General features: G+C 37.0%; 1 protein-coding gene across 1 annotated transcript in view; it reads left to right on the top strand.

The window, feature by feature from the left end:
• The window catches only part of SMURF2 (SMAD specific E3 ubiquitin protein ligase 2), a 114,621-nt gene that overhangs the window by 79,790 nt on the left and 17,400 nt on the right, over positions 1–17,431 (top strand). The window contains exons 6-10 of the mRNA XM_018065362.1: positions 289–373; positions 3,067–3,150; positions 5,817–6,019; positions 8,259–8,343; positions 12,178–12,336. Coding sequence (XP_017920851.1) covers positions 289–373; positions 3,067–3,150; positions 5,817–6,019; positions 8,259–8,343; positions 12,178–12,336 — 616 coding nt within the window. The remainder of the gene's footprint in view (positions 1–288; positions 374–3,066; positions 3,151–5,816; positions 6,020–8,258; positions 8,344–12,177; positions 12,337–17,431) is intronic.

The following is a 17,431-nucleotide window of genomic DNA, read 5'->3' as shown; positions in this document are numbered from 1 at the left end:
GACATGACTGAAGTGACTTAGCAGCAGCAGCATGGACTTGTGTTGCCCCATTATGATAGGAAGAAAAGGAGTTCATGGACTCTCCTCCAAGAATATGATAAAAGGTAGAAAACCTTAAAGGGAAAAATATCATGCGCAGAGAAATTGCAGAATTTAGTAGAAACGAGAGTTCATTCTTAACTATTAAAATGAGCTAATAAGCCAGATATCTTTTAAAAAGCAGTGTTGTAAATTGCAGTAATTCTTTCTAGTTCTGTGACTCTTAGTGATGTTTTTGTTGTTTAACAGTAAGCCTTCAGTCCAGAGACCGAATAGGCACAGGAGGACAAGTGGTGGACTGCAGTCGTTTGTTTGATAATGATTTACCAGATGGGTAAGTTAAATTCATTGATAATATCCTTAAAATAATGAGCAATAAGTTGGTGTTTATACTTTAGAAATTTGCTGATCAGTTCCAAAGTCCTGGTTTTCCTTGCACTTAGAAAATTAGTGAGGAATCTTATTACAACAGATTCATAAAATAATACATGAATTAATTATGAACAAATTAGATATGTTACATTTGTTTTACTTAAGAGTTTTGACTGGGGAAAAAATCAAATTGCTTGACAGATATAAATCTCTTGTGAATATTACATATTCAAAACAAAAGCTTTTTTGTTTGATTAAATTCAAAACATGGCGTATACATACTGAATCTGAGACATTGCTCTATTTAAAGGGATGGGATACAGAATTTGTGTAATAGTAATGACAATAACATAGTAACATTTATTGAGCCTACAAGTGTTAGCACTTTATATGATTTATCATTACATGATATACATAATATTTCATTCTCATAGCATGTGATTCTGGAGTTAGACCATTAGGGTTTCGATCCTTACCATTCTGTTTGCTAGCTTTATAAGTTCAGTCCATTCATTTGGCTTTTGTAAACTTTGGTTTATATTGCAGATAATGATGGTAGTACACATGCCTTAAATACTTGTGAGGATGAAATGAAATCATGTAGAGCGCTCAGCACAATGTCTTACATATAGCAAGTGCTTAATAAATAATTAAATAAATAATTAGCTACGATTTAGTAAATAAATAAATAAATAGCTGCTATTACTACTACTGTTACTACTGGTACCACCCTCATGCGTTTTACAGGCTTAAGAAACTGAGACTCAGAGAAGATATGTATTTTGCCAAAGGCCACATAAAAATGGCAGAACTGGAACACAGATTTAGGTCTTGTTTCTGAAGTTTATGCTTGTGTCGTCGTTCTCTATTTTTGTTTGGTACTAGTTCTGAAATCTTACCATTCTATTTTTAATTTTCAAAGTATTTTTAACTTCAATGAAGTATAGTTTACATGTATAATAAAATTATATCCATTTAAAATGTATAATTTATTTAAATTTTGATTTAAGTTATTTTCACATGAAATTTCAAGTCCAGGCTATGATGTTTACTCATTTTGTGTGAACTGTTAAAAAGTCTGTTTATAGATCATTTTAGACTCTTGATGTACCTGTTAATTTTTATGGATGTGAGGTAAATTATGGTACTTTTGAGGGAGAAGTTTAGGATGAAATAACTAATCAATATTGAGAGGTTACAAAAGTGTAAGACTAGTTATTCTGAATTTGTTCCACATCATTGTACTGTAACTGTAATCACAAAGGGGAGAAACCTGCAAGTGTCTTCTTATTTTCTATTTTTTTGCCAATGGCTTGGTGGAATATTAACATTATTGTGGTCACTTACCTAATTTTTTTGTTATATTAATTAATAAGATTGAAGAAGTAAAATTTTTGCTTTTTAAAAATTTAGTTTGATAAATAGCAAATGTTGCTGAAGTTATGGAGAGAAAGGAACCCTTGTGTGGTGTAGATGGGAGTGTAAATTGGTACAGCCATTATAGAAAATGGTATAGAGGTTCCCCAGAAAGTTAAAAACGGAATTACCGTATGATCCAGCTATTCCACTTCTGGGCATCTATCCTAAGAAAAGGAAAACACTAATTCAAACAGGTATATGCATCCCCTTGTTCATTGTAGCATTATTTATTACAGATGAGATACGGAAGCAGCCTGAGTGTGCCCATTGACAGAGACATAGATAAAGGAGATGTACTGTACACACACAAAATGGAATATTGCTCAGCCGTAAGGAAGGCATGAGATCTTGTCGTTCCTAACAACACAAGTGGAGCCAGAGAGTATTATGCTAAGTGAAATAAGTCAGCGAAAGACAAATACCACCTGATTTCACTTACATGGGGAAACTGAAAAACAAAGCAAACAGATGAAACAGACTCAGAGAACAAAGAGCAAACTCTGTATTGCTTTGCCAGGGCGGGGAGAGGGAGGGAAATGGATGAAGCAGGTGAAGAGGATTGGGAGGTACAGACTTTCAGTCATAAGTAAGTCATGGGGATGTAATGTACAGCATAAGGAATATAGGCCGTGCTGTAATAACTTTGGTTACAGATGGTTACTAGACTTATCCTGGTGATCACTGTGTAGTATATGGAGGTGTCAAGCCACTATGTTGAATGCCTGAAACTAATAAAATGTTGTATGTCAGCTGTACTTCAAATTTTTAAAAAATTCATAACTTTTGATAGAAAATATGTAAAAGAAAATAAAAATATGAAGATTAAAAAATTAGTTTGGGTAGCCTAAATGTTTTGGAAAGATTTTTATACACATTTCTAGTTACATTTTATTAAAATTACGTGTAATTTTTATTGTTAGTATGGACTCCCCCCCCTCACTAAATTCTGGAGAATTAGTATCATTACCAATAATTGAGCATTGTCTACATCATTGAAAAATTCTCAGTTTGGCTGATGGAAAATAGTCACTCCTCAGAATAAATATCTTAAAAGCTTCAGCATTCCAGAAGACATACTGTACAGTTGTAAAATAAGTTGAAACAATTTGTATATTCTGTGTATTATTTTTCCAGTTTGTCGTTGCTGATTCATAACAAATGTCTTGTGGGTTGCACCAAAACCACTCCATGTCTGGCTTCCTATTACTGCTTTATCTCTCAATATTTTTATTTAAGCTGGGAAGAAAGGCGAACTGCCTCTGGAAGAATCCAGTACCTAAACCACATAACAAGAACTACGCAGTGGGAACGCCCAACACGGTAAGAACATAAGAATCTCTTTCCAGAGTCTGTGCTGTTCACCCTCCTGAAGTCACCCTCTGTTTATATGTCAGCTTTATCCGATTTCTTTCCTTGGGGTAAACTGCTCTAGATCAGTAGATCTTACAGCAGATGCCTCTATTATTTTTAATAAAGATTGCTTACCAGGTTATCCTGTTATTGTAGCTCCATGGCCTGTGATGGTATTTAGTAAATATTTATTAAATGAGCTAAATGAATACGTTGAGAAGTCATCTTACTCCTGCGACTCTTAAATTTTTTGAGTCCATTATTGAATGGCTGTAACAAAATATGTGTACAGGGATCACCATTTATTCAGTCATGTCAAGGGATGACTATAGTGTGTCCAGTGAGGTCTATGACCAAGAGAAGGACCAGATGGTCTGAGACCATCTGGAGAGGCACTTGACATAGAGTTGGGGGTAAGGGAATGGTAGAACTTGGAAAGGAAGACTCTGAAGGAGGAGAATCTCTGAACTAAAACTCCTGAAGCATATGAAGATTTAGCGAAGTAAGGGGGAACATGATGAAAAGTGTTCAGGACAGTGCTAACAGCTATCATTGAATTTACTTAATTGTTGTATGCTCGGTTCTGTGCTATAACAATGAATAATGCAGAAAGGCCTTCCTGGAGCTTAATGTGTAAAGACGGGGATGCAAGGTAATTTTTGAAAGCTTCAAGGAAAGCTCTTTAAGTAACTGAAAATGAACAGGATAAGTGGCTGGCTTTCCTGTTTTTACTTTTCAAAATAAGAAAAAAGTTTATTTGCCACCTGTACTTACTCAGCGCTTGCTTTGCTCCCTACTGTTTTTTTCTCCCTGAACAAGAATGACCCCAGACATAGAGCATCAAATGCTTCACATTAGCTATCAGTTTAGTTCAGTCGCTCAGTCGTGTCCAACTCTCTGCGACCCCATGAATCACAGCACGCCAGGCCTCCCTGTCCGTCACCAACTCCCGGAGTTCACTCAGACTCATGTCCATCGAGTCAGTGATGCCATCCAGCCATCTCATCCTCTGTCTTCCCCTTCTCCTGCCCTCAATCCCTCCCAGCATCAGGGTCTTTTCCAGTGAGTTACCTCTTAGCATGAGGTGGCCAAAGTATTGGAGTTTCAGCTTCAGCATCAGTCCTTCCAATGAACACCCAGGGCTAATCTCCTTTAGGATGGACTGGTTGGATCTCCTTGCAGTCCAAGGGACTCTCAAGAGTCTTCTCCAGCACCACAGTTCAAAAGCATCAATTCTTCGATGCTCAGCTTTCTTCACTTTCTTCACAGTCCAACTCTCACATCCATACATGACCACTGGAAAACTTTTATTTATTGGGATTAAATTGCTTAACTCATTGAGTCACTAAGTCTTCTCTATTACACTGTGATTCTTGGATGAAAGCCTAGCTTATGTTGCCATTTAAAAAAATGCTTATTTGAGAGTTTATTTCTAGTATTAAACAGCCGAGGATTATATTGAAGTCAGGAGAACCTGTTTTATCGTATCTCCGTGTAAATAAACGTGTGCTTGTGTCAGTGTTTTAGTGAAGTCCCTTTCTTCCTCATTTATCTGATAAAATTGACTTTAATTTTCACATGTATAAAGTTGATTGTAAATGTTAGTTTAAAAATTGACTCTTGATTATCCTCTTAATTTGGTTGACCTAGAAGAGACTGGAAGCTCTTTGAAGTGACAAACTGTCTTCTTTCCTTTATTCAGTATATATTGAACTACTTCTCTTAAATATATGCTGAGTGCTGTTCCAGGTACGGGAATATTTATGGTGGGTAGCTAGGCAGACTCTGTTCTCTCAGTAAATAGTCTAGTGGGAGAAGACGGGCAGAAACAGGGTTGCAGATGAGGAAAACACCAGAATTAACTGCTCTGCTGAGGAAGTAAGGTGATATACTATCAGATGCCTGGGTGAGTAGATCTGATGGTCAGAAATGACTTCTTAGAGGCAGCACTTAAGCTTAAGCTGTGATTTGAATGACAAAAAAGAGAAAATAGGAGAAAAAATCATCCTAAATAGGAGGAAGGGCTGCTCTCTGGCACTGAAGGTAGAACAACATGCAGGATTGAGGAGGAGGAAGAGGGTTAGTGTGGCAGAGGCAGCACAGGAGAATGATGGAAATACAGGTCTGAAGTGGCCTGTAGCTGAGCCAAGTAGGGCTTTGTGCGCTCCTACACACATCTGCAAGTATATGTAGATTTCATATAAAATGTGATTAAGATCAGTAAGGGCTTCCCTTGTAGCTCAGATGGTAAAGAATCTGCCTACAGTGCAGGAGACCTGGGTTCAACTCCTGGGTCGGGAAGATCCCCTGGAGGAGGAAATGGCAACCCACTCCAGTTTTCTTTCCTGGAGAATCCGAAGGACAGAGAAGCCTGGTGGGCTACAGTACATGGGGACTAAACCACCACCACCAAAGTGATTTTAATCCGTAACTGATAATCTGCTTATCACCTGGGTTTCTTTGGTGCTTTGAGACTTCTGGTTTGCTTTTATTTAGAGTTTCTTGAAGTCATCATGTTTGTATTAATCATTCTGTTTTCTTGGAAGTGATTGTTACTGCAATACACACATTGTCTATAAACTCTACTTCTGATATCTGAGTTGAATAAGATTTTTTTCCTTGTTACTTTTTGATAGACCGGCATCTGAATATTCTAGTCCTGGGAGACCTCTTAGCTGCTTTGTTGATGAGAACACTCCAATTAGTGGAACAAACGGTGCAACGTGTGGACAGTCTTCAGATCCCAGACTGGCAGAGAGAAGAGTCAGGTCACAACGACATAGAAATTACATGAGCAGGACACATTTACATACTCCTCCAGACCTACCGGAAGGCTATGGTATGACAACTACCAGAGGAAAAATAGAGTGTGTTTTACTGACTTAAACTTGCTAAGAAAGCCAGAAAAATCAGCTTTTAAAGTAGTTATTAATCTGGGTTTAGGAATTCTGCATGAAAATAAAAGTAAATGTAAAACCCCCCAACCCTGATAAGTCTCTGAAGTGATAGAAGACTAACAACAGTTTGACTTTGGGCTAGTCATTTAACCTCAGCCTTTTTGCTCCATTACAGTGAAATGAGATGAACAATACCTCTCCTTTTCACAAAGGCCTTGTGAGGAGTACGCGAAGCAGCGTGAGGCTGCTTTGTACACAGGCACTGTAAAAAGTGAGATGCCGGTGTTCTTGGTAACGGCAGTCTGAAGTCAGAACTGAATGTAATTTTCTAAACATACATATTTAGAAATAATTTAAATAGCATGTTTGTGATGGTATTTATGTATTATATTTGTGCTGTCTATAGTTTGGGGTTATCTGATTGGGTTATTGTAAATGATTGAGTCACTTCTATGTTTATATGAAAATATAATCTTATGTAATTTCCTAAATTTTAGAATTCCATGTGAAAGATGACATGAGTCTTGTAGCTGAGGACAGAACTTCCTAAATTAATCTCATCTTGTGAACTCTTGTAGTATGAACTCAACTGGACTCTCTTGTTAAAAACTTAACCAAGTTAGTTATACCCTTGCCCTTTTCACAACCTCTAGATAAACTCTTGTGGGCTGGTCATGACACCTAGTGACCAACATTGGGAATTGCCTGATCTAACTTACTTTTACTCTAGAATATTTTTAAAACTTAAATGCATCATTCTGACTTTTATAAAGTATTTTAACTCTTTAATTAAAAAAAACTTTTTTTCCCATTAATTGTGCTAGGCCATACAGGTTAACTTAAAGCACAGTGATTAGTGCAGGCAGACCTGGGTTCAAATCCTGTCTTTGCCACATGGTATTAATAGTTGTTTGACTCTGGGTACATTATTTAACCTCTCTGAGCCACCGGTTTTATCTTATATAAAAAGGGGGAAATATTAGTACCACTCACGTAGATTTGTTGTAAGAAATAAATGAAATGTCATGAGAAGTTAAAATTAGTAAAATTTAGCGGTCATTATTAATGTTCAGACATTACAATGTAGTATTCCCTGCCATTTCTCTTTGAGATTATAAGGCAAGCGGCTTGGAGCGTGGGAGTCATACTTTTATATTTGTGTGATTTCAATTAAAAATTTTTTTTGTACAACTGAAACATAATAAAACATGAGTTCCAAGGCTGAGATTATTGCAGCTGTCATGCAGAACCAGTTTTAAACATTTTTGCATTTATAAAAGTTTAAAGTTTAAATTGTTCTTTATTACAAGTTTGTGAACAAATGTATACTAATAAGTATTAGCAATAGTTTTATTGTTTCATATACTGGAATTTTTCATTAGATTTTTTTTTAAGTAGTTCTGTTGCTGAAAAGCATAAATAAATAAAGACCGAAAACCACCATTGAAGAAACCCCAGTAGAGAAGCCCTTGTACAGATTCCTTCTCTTTTCTGGCTTCCTCACTCTCTTCCCGAAGGTTTTGACTTAATTTTACCTGTGACTTTTTTCTCTCCAGTAGGCACACTTGCCTTTAGTCTTCTCTTTCTAACTTGGTTGTTTTTCCATCGTTGCCTATTTTTGACTATAGGGTATCTCTCTCGTATTCCATTGGTTTTGCTTTAGTCGGAGTCCAAGTGTAGACTTGAGAATACACTTCTCTCAGGGAAAGAAAAAAATAACAAGTTTGGATATAAAATTAGGCATTATTTAAAAAGCATTCCCAGCCTGTTAACTCTTTGAAAGTTACTACAAATCCCCTGAGAATCTCCCCAGAGTTGGCTGGCCTCTTCCTCTGAGCCCTTCTGTTCCCCTTAGTCTCTGCATTTAAGACAAACAAAAGATAATTTCATGTTTGTTTCATTTAATTATTGGTACTATGACAGTTTGTTTTCTGTTTTCCATTGCAACATGTTTAATATATGAGCCATATTTTAGATAGCTGGCCTGTGACCCTCAGCACCATTTATAAGATTGTTTCCTGGAGGAAATGTGTTCCGAGTTCAGAACAAGTAAGGCAATTCCTGTGTAATAAAATAGATTGGTAATTTGGAAATTTTACCTATTCATGTCCTAGTGTTTATAGCTGTTTTTGATTTGGACATTTTGAATGTTTTTATCATTAGTGTCTCCTAATTTTACAGAACAGAGGACAACACAACAAGGTCAGGTGTATTTCTTACATACTCAGACTGGCGTGAGCACGTGGCATGATCCAAGAGTGCCTAGGTAAGAACACGTTCTGAATACCACTGAATATCCGTTTCACTGAACACTTATTTGATTATTTAGTCTTTAACTCCTTAAAATAGTAAAAGTTTGGCTCTTTTGGATCATCTTTTCGGTTTGACATTTAGTTGAAAGTTCTAACTTCTCTGCAGGCATATCCCAGTGCCCTACCCCCTGCCCCTCAACCAGTCCCTGGTTCCTCTCCCCTTCCCCCTTAAAAAAATCAAGGCAGAAACATGAGTCTTTTAAGAGTTTGAAAAATGACCTGGGGGAAACATGGAAACCTTACAAAAACATTTTTCTTAAGGGTAGTAAATTGATATTTTTATTTCTGGTTAGGCTTTTTGTTAAAGGTTTGTTTACTTTAGCTTTACATAAGTATAATCAATCTTCAGGTTTTAAAATAGAAGAGAAATAACTCAATTAAAAGAAATTTATTTCAAATGCCAAAACTTGTATATTTGAGCTGCAGGCATTGTTGAATGCATTTACCAACCAAAATGTCAGCTATCTTTTAACTTCAAGAAAATGACATGATACAAAATCAATTCAGTAGTTTAACATAATTTCTAGTACATTTTAGTATCAAATAATGCATTTTAAGCCACTAGCTATTTGAATTATTTTCTAATGAACCGATGGAGAGTGCCAAGCAGTCCAGTTGAAGCTGCAAAGAAAAGGCTGAGTTCTAAGTGAGTTTCCAAATCAACTTTGTAAGCTGCACATACACCTTTATAAGATGAGGATATTTTATATATTAAATACAACATTCCTCTCTTTAAAAAGTCCTATGGAGAGTCAGATCTTTTTCTGCATAAAGTTTGTACTCAGAGCTCTGTCAAGAGTCATGTTTTTTAATTAAAAACAGATGTGACTAGCTGATTTTGGATGGCTTTGATACTGTATTTATTTATAAATAAAGCTATTATAATGAAAATGTTTTACTTTTTTTTTTTTGGCCTTGGTTTGTGGCTTGTGGGATCTTAGTTTCCCTACCAGGGATTGAACCTGTGCCCCAACAGTGAAAACTGCCTAATCGGCCAAGGAATTCCCAAAATGTTTTACTTGTGATAGAGCTTAATTAGAATCTTTTGAGAGTGGCAGCCAAGGAAATGTGTTATCATTAATGATTGTGTCAAGGTGGCCATTTCTGTGTGTTCATGATATAAGCTGTTGATTTAAAAAAAAGAAAAGAAATTGTTTTTTTAATAAGCTCACTGAAAAAAATCCAAGTGCCTAATTTTTAGAAATAAGAGTTTTATTACATAAGTTATTAAAAGAAGTGCTTTGGGTTCTGTTTATCAAGTTGAAGGTCAATATTGAACTTTTCTATAAAATTAAAGTCATTGTAAGGAAATGTTTAGAAGAAAAATGATTCTTAAAACTAAATAATTTACAGTAGTGTGAAAGTTGATTTTGAGTTGCCTGTTGAAAGAGTAGTATGTTAAGCCGGCATCAGAAGTTGAAATTGAGAGAGATTTTGGCACCGCAGTTGGCAATACGTTCTTATTCCTAAGGAAACAGTGTCAGTTTTTCATTAATGAATAAGGGGTTTCTATAAGGATTTAAGAATATTTCATATTGAATATTGAATAATAACTTTAAGAAACAATGCTCTGGATTATGTGTTTCTTTTCTTTAGTCTCTATGCTCCAAAGTGTTATCTTAAAATATATATCTTTTGTTCAGAAAGTTCCTTTAATAAATGTCTTTTGTATGGAGAATCTTTTATCGAAGCAGACTATAAATATTTAGATTCCATTAAAATATTATTACTAGTCAAAGACATTTATAAAATAGTGTAACGCAGACACTTTTAAGACTAGCTTTATTTAAAGATACCCAGTAAACTTAGATTTACCTGAGAAGTCCCATTTCAGAATGTTTTGTATTTCCCTTTAAAATAATGATTAATGATGCTTTGTTCACTCTGTAGCATACTGACTATGTAGTCTTGATACCATACCATCTTCCTTTAATCACGTCCCAGTTCCACATAGAGCGTTAACAGTTTGCTGCTGCTTATCAGTTCTTCAGAGTTCTTCCATGTATGACTGTAAAGCTATGAAATGCTGAATAAAATGATATAAGGTCAAATGCTGCATTATAGCAAAAGAATTATTCATTCTTTGATTGCAGTAATTACCTTTCATTTTAAAAGTTCCATTAAAAAAATCTATCTGTTCATTCTTAATCTCTGAGTGATAGTTTGTTTCTGTAACTGTTCCCTTTTATTACTTTTTTCTAACACTGCTTATCATAGCTATTCTTTTTGATCTCTGATAGTACTTGGGGATCTATTTCCGTGGTTTTGTTTCTACTGACTCCCAGTAACCATGAATTCCTTTCTGAATGAAGTGTTTGGTGATCTTTGATTGTGAGTTTGATTTTAATTGGTTGGAGTTCTGTGAACCCAAAGTGAGAATTGAGGAGTTTTCCCTGGAATCGCTTCATCTTGCCTTTGAGTTCTCAGTGGGGCAGTTCCAGGTTTCCTTTTCCAACCTTGCCTCTGGCCTGAGGCTGAGTTTCCCAGTCGATCACTGCTCTTTGGCAGCCCACACTCTACCTGTCTGCCTCTCAGGTACCAGCTCCAGCTCAATTCACTTAAAAAAAAATTGAGGAGGATTCTTGGAACTTTTTCCCTTGCCTCTTTTGAAGATTAGCGGTGTCTCAAAATAGTTTCTTCTTTCCAATATTTAGTTGTTCTGAAGCAGAAAAATCTCTGGGGCTTCTGTAAGCACAGGTCAGAAATCACTGTTCCAACAAATCTATGGGTCCCCATCATTGTATTTTCACTAGGACCAAGAAGAGGTTATTTCAGGAAAACAGATTTGTCATTATAATTATTGGCTACAGTTCAAATTTATATTAGATATGCTGCTTTTATTTCATTCTTTAAGGTCCTGTAAATCTTTGTCCTCTATAATAGAATGTATGACATAATAACACACTTCCCAGGTAGCTCAGTGGTAAGAATCTGCCTGCCAGTGCAAGAAATGCAGGAGACATGCATGGTTCAGTCCCTGGGTCAGGAAGATCCCCTGGAGGAGGAAATGTATCCACTCCAGTATTCTTGCCTGGAGAATTCCATGGACAGAGGAGCCCGGTGGGCTACAGTCCATGGGGTCACAGAGTCAGACATGACTGAGTGAGCATGCCTATGATATAATAACAGGGATCTTTGCTCCATTAAAAATCTTTAGCTGCTTTTTACATAGCAGTGAATCTTAGAACATTCTTCCTAAGGTGTCTTAAACTGATTCTCCGTTCACTAGCTTTATAGCTTTTACAATTCAAAATGGAGCAGTTATCCTTTAAAACATATGCTGTAGTTATTTTCAGGATCATAATTTTAATAATATGTCCAGTTTTGCTTTATTGAAGAGCTTAAAATTAATCATGGAATGAACATTTACACAGATTTTATGGCGTGGTAAAGAAAAAATTGAAGGGAAATTTTAGAAAACATGTAATTCCTTATATCACTGACATTTGGAAAACAATGTTTTTTCAGACAAGTATTGAAGTACAGTTTCTGTTGGCAAATGTTGTGATTCCTTTTATATTAATTTAAAACCTGAATTACATTAAAACCCAGGAATGAACTCACTAAAAATGTAGGCTGTGTGATAAGTTTCTGAGCCATTTATGGATTGGGTTTTGAATAAGCAAGTTTGTTAAACCACTGGGAATTAAAGATTCCAGCTCAACATCTCAAGTTTCTGAAACAATACATTTTCTCAGACTTCATGGAATTGTTCTGTGTCATTTACACTTGCTTGGCTCAGCAGGCCCAGCAGTGAGGTATTTTTTATTTTATATTTGTTTTTGCAGGGATCTTAGCAACATCAATTGTGAAGAGCTTGGTCCATTGCCTCCTGGATGGGAGATCCGGAATACAGCAACAGGCAGAGTTTATTTCGTTGACCATAACAACAGAACAACACAGTTTACAGATCCTCGGCTCTCTGCTAACTTGCATTTAGTTTTAAAGTAAGTTTTAAAAATAATACATGTTAAAATATGAGTCTCAACAAAAGAAGACTGATAGATGCTTTTTGTAATAAATGTGATAGAATGGCTTCTCTCTTCAGTTATAAATTATTTTTGTTGAACATAATTTTATGGGTATACCAAATGTTACTCTGATGTTTGGATATTTTAATCCCAACTGTGCTTAAGTAGGAACCTGTCCTGAAATGTTACGAAAAGAGTGTGTGTCAGAGGTTTGTCCCAGTACACCTGCAGAGACAGGCTGCTGTGTCCCTCTCCCCTCCACCCCTCAAGTGCCCTAGAACTAGCTCTAGGAGAGTTGAATCCATCCCAGAGGACTTTCTGCTGTCAGTTTTGTCCTTCAGCTTGAATCCTTTGTTCCCGTTTGCAGGACTGAAACAGTCTCTTTCACAAATCTTTGTGAATGGGCTTGATGTATCCTGTTTTTTTTTTTAATTAGAATATAGTTGATTTACAATACTGTGTCAGTTTCAGGTGTATAGCAGAGTGGCCCGGTTATATGTGTATATTTTTTCCAGATTATTTTCCATTATAGGTTATATAAGATATTGAATATAGTACCGTGTGTTTTGCAGTAAATCCTTGTTGCTTGTCTGTTTTATGTGTAGCAGTTTATATCTGTGAATCCCATTCTACTAATTTACCCCTCCCCACCCTCCCTTTCTCCTTCGGTAACCATAAATTTGTTTCCTGTGTCTGTCAGTCTGTTTTTGCTTTGTGTATAGATTCATTTATATTATTTTTTAGATTCCACATATAAGTGGTATCATATATAATATTTGTCTTTCTCTCTGGCTTACTGCACTTCGTATGATATTCTCAAGGTCCATCCATATTGCCGCAAACGGCAATATTTCATTCTTTTTTATGACTGAGTAATATTTCATTGTGTGTGAGAGTATGTATACTTGGGTTGTTTCCTTGTCTTGGCTCTTGTAGACAGTGCTGCTGTATACATTGGAGTGCATGCATCTTTTTGCATTAGTTTTCATGTTTTCCAGATGCATGCCCAGGAGTGGGATTGCTGGATCATGTGGTAGCTCCATTTCAGTGTTTTCAGGACCCTCCCTGCTGTTTTCCGTGGTGGCTACACCCATTTACATTCCCACCAACAGTGTCGGAGGGTCCCTTTTCTTTCCACACTCTCCAGCATTTATTATTTGTAGACTTTTTTGATGAACTGTTTTAAAATTGGCTTTGTTGAAATTTAATTGACACACAGTAAATTGTACATATTTTCTATGTGCGGTTTGTTTTGACATATTATATACTGTGAGACCCTCACCTTAATGGAGATAGTGAACGTATCCACTGCCCCGAGAGTTTCCTCCTGCCTCTCTGTAGCCTCTTGGTGGTCCCTCCTCCCACCCCTTCTCTAGTTTCCTGAGGCTGCCGTAACAAAATACTACACACTAGGTGGTTTAAAATAGTATAAGTTCATTCTCTGGCAGTTCTGGAGACTGGAGTTCAGAGCCAGGCTGGCCCAGGGTTGGTTCCTTCTGGAATCTCTCAAGGAGGATCAGTTACATGCCCTTCTCCTAGCTGCTGTTGGTTCCCAGAAACCTTGCTGTTCCTTGACTTGTGGGACCATTATTCCAGTCTGTTCCTTGTCTTCACCTGGCCTTCTGCGATCTGGTCTACCCACAAAACATCTGCCACCAAGTGTGGGAGTTTTTTCCTCAAACATTTCAATTCTCCCCATCTACGGACTTGAATTCAGTCTAATGCCGCCGAGTTGGCATCAGGCCTCACAGGTGAAGGGCTCAGTTTCAACAAGGCCTCCCATATTTCTTGCCAACTGGCTGTATGTTGAGGCGTTCTCATGACCCTTGGGTTCAGCAGTTTGCTAGAATGGCTCACAGAACTCAGGGAAATTATTTCCTTACTGTTACCAGTTTTTTTATAAAGGGTGTAACTCAGGCACAGCCAAATGGAAGCGAGGCATAGGACAGGAGAGGCATAGGACAGGAGAGGGGCTACATGGGCCTTGCATGTACTTACCTGCAAGGTGCTTCATCCTCTGGGCACCTGCGGTGTGTTCATCAACCCAGCGTTCTGAACACCAGCATTCAGGGGCTTTTATGGAGATGTTATCACATAGGAGTGATTGATCATTAACTCAGTCTCCAGTTCCTCTCTCCGCTCCCCAGAGGCTGGCGGTGGGGTGGGCGAGGGGGGTGGCACTGAAAGTTCTAGGCTTCTCATCAAGCTTTGGTCTTTCCTGCGACCAGGCCCCATCCTGCAACTATGTAACAGTCACGTCACTGAAACAAAAAATGCTCCAAAACCCAGGAACTTCTAAGGGACTTAGGAGCTTCCGTGTCTTGTACCAGGGACAAAGACCAAATATTGGAACAGAATACACTTTTCTTGTCACCTCTGTCATTCAGGAAATTTCAAGCATTTTAGGAGTTCTGTGTCAGTAACTGGGGACAAAGACCAAAGTATATATCTTAATATGTTACAGCTTCTCCCCTATATTCTGGATCCAAGTTTACCTCTCCTTATAAGAATACCAGTCTGTTGGATTTAGGGCCACCCTCATCTAGTGTGACCTCATTTAACTTGAGTACATCTGCAAAGACCCTGTGTCCAAATAAGGTCAAAGTCAGGGGTGCTAAGGCTTACGCCCTCAACTTATTTACTTAGACACAGTTCAGTCCACACCTCATTTTCAGCCAACCACCGATTTGCTTTCTATCACTACACATTGCAGTGTTTAGAGTTCTGGATAAGTGGATTCATACAGTATGTCCTCTCTTTTGTTTGATTTCTTTTACCCAGCGTAATTATTTGAGATTCATCTCTGTTGTTGCCTGTATAGTTCATTTCTTTTCATTCCATTGTGTGGATAGACCTCAATTTATGAATCTGTTTACCTGCTGATGAATATTTGGATTGTTTCAGTTTGGGGCTGTGACTAAACTGCTATGAACATTTATGTTTAAGTCCTTCTGTGGACATACACTCTCACTTCTCTTTGATAAATAAATGCCTAGGCTGCATCATATGACAGATTTGTGTTAAACTTTTGAAGAGACTGCCAGATTGTCTTTCGAAGTGATTGTGCCGTTTGACATTCCCACTAGCAGTGTGTGAGAGTTGTAGTTGCTCTTGGTAACACTTGGTTTCAGTTCAGTTCAGTCGCTCAGTCGTGTCCGACTCTTTGCAACCCCACGAATCGCAGCACGCCAGGCCTCCCTGTCCATCACCAACTCCCGGAGTTCACTCAGATTCATGTCCATCGAGTCAGTGATGCCATCCAGCCATCTCATCCTGTCGTCCCCTTCTCCTCCTGCCCCCAATCCCTCCCAGTATCAAAGTCTTTTCCAATGAGTCAACTCTTTGCATGAGGTGGCCAAAGTACTGGAGTTTGACTATGGTTAATCTTAATTTTAGACATTCTAATAGATGTATAGTGGTATCTCATTAAGTTTTTTAAATTAATTTATTTTTTATTGAAGGATAATTGCTTTACAGAATTCTCATGAAGTTTTAATTTGCTTTCCTGTAGTAACTAATGATGTTGAGCATCTTTTCATGGGCTTGTTTCCATCTGTATATCTTCTTTGGTGAAATTTTTTGCCTCCTTTTTTTAAAAAAAAACTGAGTTTTTTTGAGTTTTGAGAATTCTTTAGATGCTTGAAATACAAGTTTTATGTCAGCTATAAGCTTTAGAAAGATTTTCTCCTAGACTGTGACTTGTCTTTTCATTTTTTTAACAGTGTCTTTTGAAAAGTGTAAAGGTTCTTTGAAATTTAAGTGATGTTCATTTTATCCATTTGTTTGTCTACGGATTGTGCTTTGGCATCTAAGGCTTTTGGCTTTAGGTTTTACATTGAAGTCTCTGATCCACTTTGAATTAAAGTTTTGTATCTTTAACTTTGTGTACCCAAGTTCTTTTTTTGGGATAGGATTAATACGTTGTTTAAAGAGGATTTTTAATATATTCTGTTTTGATTTATATATGTGTGTGTATACAAAAAACACCTTTATTACAATGCTTTATGAGAATAAATGGTGATTTGTCATTTTCATCAAAGCTGCGTTTTTTTGGTTAGTTATGTGTTCTACGTATAAATTTGGGCCTTTACCTATTGAACCATTATATGTAAAGTAAGTTTGAGTGATTTGTTAGAGAACTGAAAATTATTTTTATTTTCTCATAGCTACCATTGTCCTTTACTTATAGGTTAGAAGATTATACTCTTGTCTGTTGTGTGTGAAATTAGATTCCAACGGAATCATTCAGCATTTGCATAGACATTAATTGTGAATTACGTGACTTTTTATTTCCTGACAGTTTACTGAAATTAACTCATTCATTATATCATAAGATTCTTTAAAAAAAATTCTTAGATGCAGCTTACAGTATTTTTGTCAGGAGAATAAATATATCTCTAGGCAATGTGCCTTCTAAAAATTATGTTTCCGCTATACTTGGGAGATTATCTTTGTGTATTTGTGGTAAACTGTATATGCAGTTCAAAGTCACTTCAGCATAAGAGACAATGTGAATGTACTTAATGCCAGTGACTGTAATACTTAAAAATGGTTAAAATGGTAAATTTTATGTGTGTTTTACCATAGTAAAAAGATAAGGACTTCCTTAGTGGTCCTCTGGTTAAGACTCCATGCTTCTTCTGCAGGGGACACAGATTTGATCCCTGGTCAAGGAACTAAGGTCCTGCATGCCACACTGCATGCCCCCCCAAAAAAATAAAGAAGGAAAGAAAAGAAAAATAGTCACTTTATAAAGCATTTAGACTTGTTTGTAAAGTGCTCATTTCTCTAACTTCCCACATTCCTGTGGTCTAGACTGTAGCATGCATAGGAGAAGGGGTCCTGCCAAACTGCCAGTTCCAACTGTTTGTCTCTTTCAGAGAGACGGACTCAAGATAACAGGCGCAGGGTTTGGCATGCGCCTGAATTTTGAAGTGAGAGCTGGTAAACTGAGTGGAGGAAAATGGAAACAGTACTTAAGAAAGTTGCTCTCAGCAGCTGTATAAAGCTTTTTGGATAAAACTCTCATTGTCCACTTCCATAAATTCTAAGAAGTAAACTCTGGAGCCAG

This window comes from Capra hircus, chromosome 19 (genome assembly GCF_001704415.2).
Source record: "Capra hircus breed San Clemente chromosome 19, ASM170441v1, whole genome shotgun sequence".
Classification (NCBI taxonomy): domain Eukaryota; kingdom Metazoa; phylum Chordata; class Mammalia; order Artiodactyla; family Bovidae; genus Capra; species Capra hircus.
The sequence above is the reverse complement of the archived record's forward strand: the minus strand, read 5'-3'. Positions and strand labels throughout refer to the sequence as shown.